General features: G+C 44.6%; 1 protein-coding gene across 1 annotated transcript in view; it reads left to right on the top strand.

Annotated features, from left to right (window-relative positions):
• The window catches only part of KIF25 (kinesin family member 25), a 42,808-nt gene extending 37,586 nt beyond the window's left edge, over positions 1 to 5,222 (top strand). Inside the window, 3 exon segments of the mRNA XM_075495804.1 lie at positions 613 to 810; positions 3,414 to 3,569; positions 4,818 to 5,222. Of these exon segments, the coding sequence (XP_075351919.1) occupies positions 613 to 810; positions 3,414 to 3,569; positions 4,818 to 4,975 (512 nt within the window). The 3' untranslated portion in view covers positions 4,976 to 5,222.
• Positions 5,223 to 12,640: the final 7,418 nt, after the last annotated feature.

Consider the following 12,640-nt stretch of genomic DNA (forward strand, 5'->3'; position numbering starts at 1 on the left):
GTGCAGCTACAGAACTACCAGGAGTAGTAGGTAACCAACCTGAACAAGTGGGAGTAATGCTATTGAAGCTTATAGCTCATAATGTGGAGATGCAGCAGTGGCATATGAGGGCTGAAAGAAGTCTAGAGGGAACAGCAGCAAAGGACAAAATAGAAGAGGGAGGATGAACATTTTTTTTTTGCCAGAGCACCAGCAGGTGATGTTTCAAATACATGGAAACAGACTTGAGAGCTTACTGCTCCCAAACATTCAGAATCTCACTTTGGTTGCAGTCAATCTAAAACATGAAAAAATGCCCTTTAAAGTCCTTACTGGACTCCTGCTTCTTGTTTTCCACATAAAAGTGTGAACAACGGCTATATTAGATATGATAGAACCTACACCCAAGTCTTGTTACCAACTGGTATGATCGGTTTGATGAACAAAACCTTAAATAAGATAGAAAAAGTCATTCAGCCTGCCTGTGCCGTTGATGCTGACTTCTATATTGCTTCTGTTAGAGTAGCCTAAAAGAGCAGATACTGTGCTTCCCCTACTAATGCCCCATTTTTCCCCATATCAATTTCCAGTGTCAGTGAGAAGCTCCCCTTGTTTGTTTTTTCCATTAACCAGGTACTTCATGGGAAGATGAACAAACCAGTCAGAGACTAAATAAAGAGGTTTCCTGCACCTATCCACAAAAAGTGAGAGACAGTAAATCCACCTCTTCTTCCAGAGCCTCTTCACCAGCACAACTTGAAGCCACTGAGAAACTGAAGCAAGTCAAAACTAGATTGCAGCTGGTGGATCTGGCTGGTAGCGAGTGTGTCGGTAAGCAAACGTGTCTGTTTCTGGGCACGGATCCTCCCAGATCTAGGTTACAATAGTTGCCTTTACCTCTTTATGTAGGGATATGTGCAACCCTGCTTTCATACAGGGGGTGGTTTAAACCCACAGATCCTGACATAAACAAAATTTGTGGGCCTGATTGTTCCAGTTTTACACTGGTACAGTTTAACTGAAAATCTGACTGCATAAGCCTAAAATAAGCTCAGGGCAGTTACCCATATCATAGGTATATTATTTGTTCAGACTGGTTTTATTAGGCCTGTTTTTCTACTCTGAAAATTAGCATGTCTTTGTACAGAAATGTTTAAAGTGTCATTTAGATATTACAAATATCTGTAATAATTGATATCACCATGTGTGGGTTTTTCTGCCTTATTGTGGAAAAAGTCTTGGAGGAAGTTAGTGTTGAAAAGATAATATTGTTTTCATTGTTTCTTCAAAGCATTTTCCTCCTCCCCCCTCCTCTATGCGCACAATAATTTAAAAAACTTGATTATTTCCTAAAGGACAAGCTTTCTTACCAAGAAAAGCCATGCAGCCAAATGTACCATTCCAGAAATAATGTTTTGAAAACTGAACCATATTATGAAAGAGTCTTTTACTTTACTGCCAAGAATTCTTGCTGTTGCTCACTGTTAAACTTTTGTTCCACAGAGAAACCTAATATAATACATTATTTTTTTCATTTGCTCTAAGTGCTGGAAACTGTTTGGTAAACATGTAACTGAGCAACAGTGTGTGTGTTTGTTCCCTCAGTTCAACGAGGACAAACATTTACTTGGGTTGGGGCTCGGTGGGCCAGATCCTCCAGTGAAGCCCAGAAGAACTGTGCTCACTTACATCAGTGTTAGATGTGGCCCTGCACATACAGCAGACTAACCTCTGCCATCAGCTACGCTGGTGGAGATTTGAAGATGTTGGACTTACTCTGATAGAAGTGAGGGCAGCTGTTAACGCATAATTGTTTTAAAATGTGGACAAATCTAAGTGAGCAGCAGTAGCAGGCATCTCATGCACTTTAAATGTACATCAGCACCCTGCCTTGTTAGCTCCACAGCCATCCTGGATCATTTACAGCATTTACTAACTAAGTGGCCCCTTTTTAGCAAACTAGGTTTCGGTTTGAAAACTCAGCTAAAGGCTTTGTGGAAGTTCATCTGACCAAATGTAGGTAATCAGCAGTTTAAACATGTACCCCCTTACCTATTTGCAGTTTTCTGCTTTAGGGTGATACCCATTGTCTCAGGAGTCCACCTTCTCTGACTATAAAAGGGGATGGCTGTAGACACAGACCCTAGTAAAGGTAGGCTGAGATACATCCTATCTCAGGTTGCTGACACCCTGTGGCAGGGTCTTCTGTTTTGTTCTGTGCCTCTCTGCAAAAAGACTCTGCCGTTCCAGCCCCATCCCCTCCTACAGTCCCATTTCTCCAGCCCTCACTGTCCAGACTTCCATTTTTTTTTCCCTGTTACTGTACCTTTTAACACTTGCCTCTTGAACACCTCTCTTGTTCTCCCAGTTGGGAAAATACTGGCCTAAAGGGAAAACAAGATCCCTAGAGTCGCTCTGTACACAGCCTCTTTGTCTCTCTGGAGGTGGGACAGAAGGCAGTTGAGGAAACTGTAAGCCCCTTCTGACCCTCCCTCTACCATTAGCTCTGCCTAGCATGGATCATGTGCTCCGGGTAATGAGAACTGATTGCAGATGCATCTGTACCTCATCCACTATCCTGAAGAAAGGTTGAATTTGAATAATGTGATGCTAAATAGTTATAGCAAGTTTCTCTTCCCCAAGCGGCAGACGTAAGGACAGGAGGAATTAATTACCCTAAGCACACTCATCCAGACTGATCATAGAGTTGAGCTTGCAGCACCTCTTGAAATCGGTGCAACTTGATTTGTAGACCAAACCTTTCCAGTGTTGCTCAAGGGCAGCACAGCTGCATACAGCCATGCTGGGTGGATGGTAGAAGGGCATCGTTTTCCTGTATTGATTTCCTTACAGCAAATCGTACCACAAAGAACAGCACCTTACAAACTCTGGTGAACATAAACCCCTCACACTTACGGCTGTTGTACAGTTTTCTTTCTGCAGCTTATGCCATCAGTGTCACTCCTGTTCTTCCTAAGGGATACAGACAGGTCAGTTAACTGTTATAAAAAATGGTGGAACACAGCAGACTTCCCACTGGAGACACTGTGCACTGATGTTTTCAAAAGTAGTGTTGTCTTGTCTGATCTTATGGTGTTTCTACTACTTTCTCGGTTCCATAATACATATGGAGCCAAGATGCATTGTACGGCTGAAGAGATCAACTTTAACATGAGATACGTCAGACCATCTGCAGGCACTGAACCTTCTTTAACCTTCCATCACAGAGTAGAAGTACTGAACAATGTCTTGGTAGTCTGGAGTAAACAGTCACTACATCTTGCTTTTGGCATGGGTGGACTGGAAATCATGGTTCAGAATTTGTGTTAAAAAATACTGTGTCAAAAGTAAATGATACAGCAACAGAATTTTTCACAATTACAATTGAAGCAGCTTTGCTTAGACTTACATTGCTTTTTTCTACACTGTACTAGGTATGTCTGGAGTGACAGGTGCAGCACTGAGAGAGACATCATTTATTAACCGTAGCTTGTCTGCCCTAGCAGACGTTCTTGGAGCAATAGCAGAACAGCGATCTCACGTACCTTATCGAAACAGCAAACTTACGCATCTGCTTCAGGACTCTGTAGGTGAGGGATTGTTCAGACTTTTGTTTAACAGTATAGATTTCTTTTCCCAATCTTTCCCCTCCTTTGTCGTGTAAAACTAGAGGATGATCTTGTACTCCTCCCTTGTATGTGGGCCTCTACTCAAAGACTCAGGCTTTGGAGCAGTGTGAGTACACAGTGAGAGCTCTGAACTCCTGAATTTGGTTAAACCTTGCCGTTTCCAAGGTTCAGTTTAGGAATACCATTGTAAAAATCACAACATCTCTAATAGGATTGTGTAAAAGGTAATAATTGCATTTCATTGGTGTTTCATGTCAGGTACAGTTTACAAGTTAAGCTTCAATCTTTATTACTACAGGGTGTAGTCACATATTTGCACATTCCTTAACATTGTGCCCTGTAGCAGTAAGACAAAGGAACGAGACAGAACATAGTCATAGTACTGTGCTACAGCTCCTTTTTGGGTTTGGGTCACCTCCTCTTCTCTAGCTCCTCACCTATGCAGAAGTAGTTTTAAAGCAAGCGTAATTCCTCCAGCAATGTCAGATTTGTGTCCACCTATATAGTATGTTAGTCCATTTTTCTTCAGCCAGAAAGCATCAGCCCTTTAGTCTCCAGTTCAAGGCACTGATGGTGCCTGAAGGTAACAGTTCTTCAGAGCTTCTGAAAGACTGTTAATTTTTGCTTGAACTTTGAATTTCACCTAGTGCTGGAGTCCCCACTGTGAAAAGGGAAAGCCAAAGAAAGAAGTGAGTTTAGGAGCTATGCTGTATGGGCACTGAGCCTGGTTTTAACCACGCCTGGTGTATGACTTGGTGACACTGTTTAGGTGAAGCGTCAAAAGTGGCAAGTTCCTTGTTTGTTTAATCAATCTCTGTGAACTGCTAATAAGTCTGGTTTGCTTTATTGTCACACAAATAAACCATTTGGCTACTACCCTGAATTTACAAATATTTGACAAAGCTTAATGAAGTGCCCAGACCCATAACATACATGCAGACTAACTGATGAAGCTATAAGGGGGAAAAAAAATTCTGTATCACAAATCATGAAACATTTATTCTACTGGGGCAAATACCATATTGTTAGATATAGTCTTCCCTTGAAGGAGCTGTCTGTTTTCAACAGCCCTCTTCATAGACAGTCTTCTGCTTCATAAAAGCAATGGTAGCCTATGCTCGTTGTTGTGTAGATCAATACATTACCAGTGTAGAACTTACTGAAAATAATGAGGTAAATAAGTATGTTTTGTCTTTTTCCTGTTTTTAGGAGGTGATGCTAAACTGTTGGTGATGCTGTGCATCTCTCCTGACCAGAAGTACTTAACAGAATCAATGCAGTCTCTGGGATTTGGAACTCGTGCTCGGCAAGTTCAGAGAGGACAAGTCAAGAAAAAAAATTTCCCAGTGCAGAGTAAAGCAAAATAAAAGCTAAGACTCCTGTGGATTAAAGTATTATTAATGAGTTCCTCAGACTGAAATGTATATTGTTGTCCTAAAGCCATTCTTTTAGATATCAACTGCCAGATAAAATAAACAATCCTCAACATGGCATTAGTAAGTCATAAACCTGCTGATAATGTTCCTGCTCCAAAGATAATACCAAGTATTGACAACAGCTACGAACCGTGGTGGAATGGCATAGAAATAAATCAGGCTTTTTTAGGAAAGCTACTTCAACACATGGTTTTGGTGATGTGTTTCCTTTGGGCAAGTAGAACTAAGTCAACAGAGCCCTGATTTAGGATGGCTCGCTTCTGAAAGGTCAAGGGTGCATTCTGTTTTCTCAGTAGAAGACAGAAGTCTAAATATCATCTTGGTGCTTAAAAGCAGCAAGTGATATACTTCCCCTCAGCTTGGATTAAAATGAGACACATCATTGTGGCTTGCTTTTCTGTCTAGCATGGATGGAGTCATTCCTAATGCACTATCAACAGGTAGGAGTGTAAAGGAACCCATCAGCTGTATTGAATGGAGTTCTGTTCTCTGCTTTGAGGTAGGAAATAACGGCACTAGTGAGATGGAGAAAAAGGAATAAGGCTGTATCTGTTATCCCTCTGGAATGTAGCTTAGGAAGCAAATGAGGGATTATACAACTTTTTGAAAACACACTGAGGTTAAATGGTTGGAGCAAATCCCAGCTCTGCTGAGTTTACAAAGACTACAGCTTTGCCTCTTTTGGCTTTTTTTTTTTTTTTTGCTCCATAAGTGCTGAAAGGCCCTGAACTACAGATCCTAATGGTTAATGGGACCTACCTTGTACAACCATTTTAGTAGTAGTCTGGCCTCTTGTTTCACTTGCATTTCTGAAGTAAGCTAACCATATCACAACCTTGAAGATGTGCCTGCACATTAGAAAAGGATAACTACATGTCTCCCATCCATCACATGAAAAAAACACCAAAAACCCAGCTTATGACATGACGCTTGTCATCTTCAAGAGGCTTTCACCCTCTTACACCAATGTTGAGACAACATCATGCAGGGTTTGTAATGAAGGTTACACTGGGAGAAGTTCCAAGGAAATGTAAGCGATTGTTAGAGATGAGAAGTAGTTCCGAGATGAGTAGCTGCGTTCAGATAACATCTAATGTGTTTTGTGTGCTGCTTTATTGCTCAGCAGAGGCCTCAGGATCCACTCTGAATTTTTATCTCCATCAATCACTCTGCCTCTAGACTAGGGAGAGGTCAGTGGTAGGTCACCGCAAGAAGGCTTAAATTGCAGTGGCCTGCCCGAAAGGCTGGAGTTTGTAGTACTCCAAGTCATTTAACCTTCACAAGCATAAATATTTATGCAGAGATTATATAGCATACTATTATTGGAATTTCACCCTTGAATACGTAACAGCTGCTGTGGTGCATGCAGTGCTCTGGTGCTCAGAACATTAGCGTCGCAACTGGAGAGCTGTAGTAATACGTGTTTTCCTAAATAATGTCACGAGGCTAAAAATGCCTTAACTTTACCTGATTCCAGCAGTAACAGATGGGTAGAAAAAGAACCTGGACACAGGACCTTACAAAGCTGAACGGTCACTAAAGCAATCTCAGGTGAGAAAGTGTCAGAGCAAGGAATGTTAGCCTGCTATATGAAATGCAGGGGCAGACAGCTTCAAGCTTGCCTTAGTCTCCGGACAGCTAGGCTACTAAAGCAGCCTGGATTAGAGCTCTAAGAGAGGTTGTGACAAGGGAGGGCTAGCTGATTCCACCAGCATCTTTAAGTAAGTTCCTCAAATATTTTTAAGGATTTGGAATTTCCTAAGTGTTACATAGAAATGTAACTTGTCATGAACTCCGCTGCTTTTCTGGAGCTGCTCTTCAAAACTTGGCATTTATTTACAACCTGTGTGGTAGGGGAAAAGCAGCGACGCTTATTGTTAAAGCTGAGAAATAAACACCTCAAATATCAGCAAATACCAAAAGTTTAAGTTTCTACATTAACATTAACTCTGCCAGATCGTGCACATATGGCATTCCCTATTCCTGTTTTTCTTGTCAGCGTAGCATATCACTCGGTGTTTGACCTACACAATGAAGTGTACAGGATATGCAGGGCAGCAAAGTTAACATTTTGCTCTAAGACCTTTCAGTTTTGGAATTTCCTGGGTTAGAGAGATGTAATTGCTCAATCCCAGTGTCAGATGTGATGCACTGAAGGGAAAGAAGGGTGAAATGGCTTTACTCCAGCATCTAAGCTGAATTGTCTTCTGCCCGAAGAGTCACTCGGACCTGCTAAAGGAGAGGCAGGGATCTTCAGACATGTAACTAATGTCCTGAGGAGCAAGGAAAACAGCATGTGCAAGGCCCTATACTTCTCTGCTGTAATTGTTTTAGTTTTCAGATCTTTCAAGCTTTGAAATGACAGCTTTGTTAGAAAAGCAGGTGTGACAGATACTCACGGAGCTGACTTTAAGGTTTCCTTTGTTGACCAAAACCTGTCCTGATAAACCAGTCCTCATCATCTTGATACTGTAAAGCTGAAACACACATATTAACACTGGGAAAAAGAAAGAAAGTGATATTTGAAAGTGTTCTAAAAAAATTGAGACAGGAGGTCATAAGCACCAGGAAAAAGGTGGTGGTTTTTAAAAGTGCCTATGTAGTCTATTTGCTAACACAGCTTTGCTTTCTGGGATGGCAGGGGCACAAGCAAATGAGAGTAGAAACTACATAAATCAGGAGAAAGTCCTTTCTGTGAAGCCCACGAGTGCATAATCCAGAGCTCAGCCGGTCTCTTGATGCTCTCTCAACCCTGCCTTACCCCTGCCCACTCAGCCGGGTGCCTGGGTCACTGTTTCGGAGGGAGCGCTGCTCAGTATAGGGGAACCTCTCTCCCATCTACGATCAACATGCCTTGATGGCAGTCAACATGTTAACCTTTCACTGCTGGGCTCTCATTCTCCTCCCCTGGGCCCCCACTTTCTCCTGTGACAGTTCAGCCAGCGCTCAGCCACATCGCACTTTCCACCATCCCCTGGCCAGCCGTAGGAAATAGGCATGCCTCCACGCAGCAGTGCAAGGCACCACAAGCCCCAGCTACCTGTTGGGCTGGGCTTTAGATGCCTCTCTCAAATTTATTCTGCCTTTTTCCTTACCCTGCAGATGAGCTGAGCAAACCACTTCAAGCAACAGTAGCTAGGAGCCTCCACCTCCTTCTCAAAATGCCTACCCATATTGAAACCACAGCAGACACAAGAGAATTTGGTCCTGTGAATACATTAGTATTCAGCATCCTGGTTTAGTGTCAAGTTGGCCAAGGAGTCAATGGTGTGAAGCCTGACCAGCACAGCAGCTGCCTGGGAGGCCTAAGGTCTGGTATTCGCGCCAAGGTACCCCGAGCACCTTACGTAAAGGTGGAAGCAGCTTCCACACTGCGAGCACCCCTCACCCCTGGCACCCTACCCACACATCCTCTAACGCACAGGCCGAGCACCCCCCCAAAAAGCAGAAAATTTGGATCCAGTTCAAAGAAAGGATTTGAGCTCATGTCTCGCCCCGCACAAGTGAATGCTCTGGCTTACAGGACATCTGCAGATCTGGAGATGGGACAGGGAAAATGGGACTCTGCGAGACCAATCCCCAAGTCCCAATAGCAGCAAGTGCTCATCTAGGGTAAACTACACAGACATGCGTACACATAGACCTACACAAAGTTAGCAGAAGTATAGACACATCTAGAATCAGACAATAGCCTTCAAGGTACAAGTCCAAAACTTGGCCCAGAAGTACAGCTTGGTGCCCACATTTCTCTGTGGATTTATCATTACAGATGGAATTTATCAACTTGGGTTGTTGGTTCCCCTTGCTGCCAAGGGAAAGGGATTAGCAGGCTAGATCTGCTTTCAGCAAGTACCTCCGCCTCCCTAGTCTAGGGAGGGAGTCCAGGCAAAGGGTTGAGAGCCCCAGCTCTCAGTTTGCCACGGCCAGGGAAACGGATTGCTCAAGGACCTGATTTTGAAGGACATACAACTGCTGTGGAGATTTTTCACTTACTTTCACTTACTTTTTCAACCTTGATCCCTACCATACCTACCCAGCTCTAATGTTAAGCTCTGCAGCGCTGGTCCAACACACCTTCTTTCAGCCTTTGCAAATCTGTCCCCGGTTCACTTGCAGCACCCGGCTTTCCATACAGGGGAAGGCAGCGTGCAACGGGGCAGAGCAGAGCGGATGGCACAGGAGCTGCTCCCCATCAGTTCCCCGTGAGGATGTGTTTTTCAGAACCCTCAATGAACGCCTTTGTGCAGGGCAGCTTACCACACACGGCCCGAGAGCTGCCCCACGGTGAGCACGTGGCTGGCGCGCTGTGAATTCACCCTGCAGTTCATAACACTCTGCACCCCCTGCAGACAAGCCGTTAATCTTCCTCACCACCAAGGAGTACTCTTACCAGCAGAGCCCAAGGAAGCAATGTGATCCACAACTGCTTAACACTGCTGCATCTCATCACGGGGTTAAAAAAAAGCAGTAATTAAACCAGCCAGCGCCTTTGGCCCACTCTTAAAAAAAACCTTGACCTATGCTGACGTTTGAAAATTAAATATATAATTTCCACATGTGGCTTCATGCCTTGGCAGCAGCCATACCACAAAGAGGCTGCTCTTGGTTTTAGCCAGGCTAGGAAAACCATAATTAGCATTGGAAGGTTCACAAAAATGTTTAATTTGTTATTAAATTGCCGATTCCATTTTATGAAGCACTTTTCCAAACCCCCGCAGAACACGAGGCACAGGCAGAACAAAGGGGTCATTGGGAAAGGCTCCTGCTGCGGACAAGCAGTTGCAAGCTGATGGGCTTGCAAGCCCCTTCCAAGCAGAGGAAGAGGCAGCAGCGTCCGCTCACGGAGGAGCGGAAGGACCCGGAGTGCAGGAACACCAAAGGTACCACAGCCTTTCACAAAACCAACTTGGTGTTTGAGCAGTGACATTAACCATAGCCCCAGCCAGACAAAAATGCAAGCCACATACCGTACGAAGGAGGGCACAGGGTGATCTAATTGAAGGGCACGAGTGAGGACAAACGTTGCTTACAATTCTTTTCTCCTACATCCATTTTTATCAAACCAGGTTTTATCCTGCAATGCATTTGCCCCTTTTAATTTTGTTTATATAAAGGGAGACTAAAAAATCTAAGATAAAATTTGAGCCTTCTTGAATTCATGCAAGTATGTCCTGGGAGGCCAGGGGAGTGGACAGCTGCATTCAGTTTCGTTTATTTGAATTCATCTTTAATACGTGGAAAGGTGCCCGCAGTCTTGACTAAGGTTGGCAATGCATCCGAATAATAACCATCTCAAAGCTGCATTGAAATATTCTTCAGTGACGTTTAGAAGCCAGCATTTCACAGCATGCCCCCAGGGGCAGGGAGAGCTAACGCAGCAAACCGCCCCTTTATGTCATGGCAATGCTCCCCTCTGCCTGTGTTTTTACCAAAGATCTCAGATAAGGAAAAAAAAAAAAAAAGGGATGATCCCTCCCTTCTCCCCATACCAAAGAGTTTGAGACTAATCAGACAAAGCATTTGGAAGAGGAGTCCCAAACGCAGTGTTTCCATGACATGATGTCATGCTCCAAATTCACCTCTTGTTTGTTCAGTACATGACATGCTTAAATGGTCAAGTGACCAGACACACTCAGATGTCAGTACTAGCAGTTCAAACACCAGGGCCTAAATTCAGCAACAAAAGAAGAGAATTGCAGTGCTCCAGCTATCAGGACCACGTATTTAGCATCAGCTTCGATAGAAACAATGTGGGGAAAAAAATCCATAGTTATCAAACTCCAGGAACATGAGACGTGCACATCTTATCCACAGACTTGCAGTCTTAAAGTTGCACCTCTGCTCATTTCCCTGGGGAACCACAGTGAGTTATCCCCGTTGTTCTTCCAGCTGCTCTGGCTTCACGCTTGCAAGTATCTCCTCCAACACATGTCCCCTCTTGCCCTTTTTCTGTTACATGAAATTACTGTCCTGGCTGGGATGAGTCACTGCCCGGCAGTTCACTTAAAGGCAAGCACCAGGAGTGGTTCTCCCCTCTCATTTTCCTCTGGACTTTACTAATCTGTTCCTTTGCTCTTCTAAACAAAAATAAAAACAAAACAACACACCCCCGCCCCCCCCCCCCCCCCCAAAAAAAAAAAAAAAGCTTTGGGAGCCACACCAGAAGCTTTGAAGAGCCAAGAGGCAGAGGATGATACTTCCTCCCTCACTTCAGTTGTTTGGATTTTTAGCAGCCTGAGCCTCCTCCACCTGAGCACGCACACACACACACACAGACTCTGCCCACTACATGCTCTGAGCTGGCATTGGGAATAACACAAGCTCCAGGTTAAACTCGCAACCAGCTTCAGAAATGTGAGCATTTTGCAGGGCAGCCAATGCAGTCCTTCTTTATGCTTTAGCCACAGGCCTCCGGTACTTGCAGCCCTGCATGCTTTGGCCAGGCAGGGCTGACGTTCCCCACACAACGTGCTTTACACCCGCTCAGAGTTTCATCAATGTTTGAGATCCAGGCATCCGCACTCCTTTTCTCCCGACCCATTTCCCAGGCCCTCCCTGGGGTAGGTGGCTCAGCGTGGGTGGATGCATGCACTCATCCACACGCCACTTAGAAAGGAGCTGGAGGAGCAGCCCGTGCTGCTCCGGCTGGGCCTGCTGCCAAGGCTGAATCCACGGAAAATGGCTAGCCGGTGCTGAATGTGCCGATGCTCTTAGTGCTTGGCAATGCAACTGAGCTTAGGTAGCCAGATCTGACAAGTTATTTCATGGTGCCTGACTTGTGGGAAGCAATTCCCGACAGAGATAGGACAAAGTTCACAAGAAGCTATTCAATATTGCACCATCCAAACAGGGACACCTCAAGGAGATGGCACAGGGCTCCATCCAGAGGGACTACAAACTGCATGTTGGGAAGGTACCAGGCACTGCAAAAGCCACTGCCCAGGCTACCTCCAGGGGCCATAAAGGGCATCGTGTCTCTGAACATCCCCCACTGATGCTGTCTTATGGAGAGACACGTGTCCCATCTGCTACCCTCCCAGTCTCCATCCAGAAGAAAAGCTTTATAATGCCTTTTTGTGGAAAGCTGTTGTAGATTCTCAGCAGACATGTACCAGCTGGAAGTGACAGCAGTAGCTTTTGCTACTGTTCACTACCTAATGCCATGAGAGCAGAGAAACACCTCTTGGTAGCAAGCCCCTTAGATCAGCCAAGACACTACAGTGTCATACCTGTTGCACTATTTACCTCTCCTCTTACCTTGGCTCATGAAGACTCTGAAACTGCCCATACCAGCTACCAGACCAGCAGCTGTGATGTGGGGAACGTGCAACACGCAATGCAAAGGGAGGAAGAAGAAGTCCATTGTCAGATCTGAGCCTGACTGCTGCTTCCTCACCAGAATCTGGTTCACCTGCTAAATTTGGTGCAGTGTTTGCAACGGCAAGAGGCAGGATGAGACTGTGATGGCTGAACACAAGAAGCTGTACCTGCATGTTCACCAGCATCATCTCCATGTGAACAGGGAGAGAAGACTTGCAATGGACACACTGATGTAGACAATGCATGACTGCAGGCAACTCACAACGGCCGCTTGCA

Source organism: Mycteria americana, chromosome 3 (assembly GCF_035582795.1).
Source record: "Mycteria americana isolate JAX WOST 10 ecotype Jacksonville Zoo and Gardens chromosome 3, USCA_MyAme_1.0, whole genome shotgun sequence".
NCBI lineage: Eukaryota > Metazoa > Chordata > Aves > Ciconiiformes > Ciconiidae > Mycteria > Mycteria americana.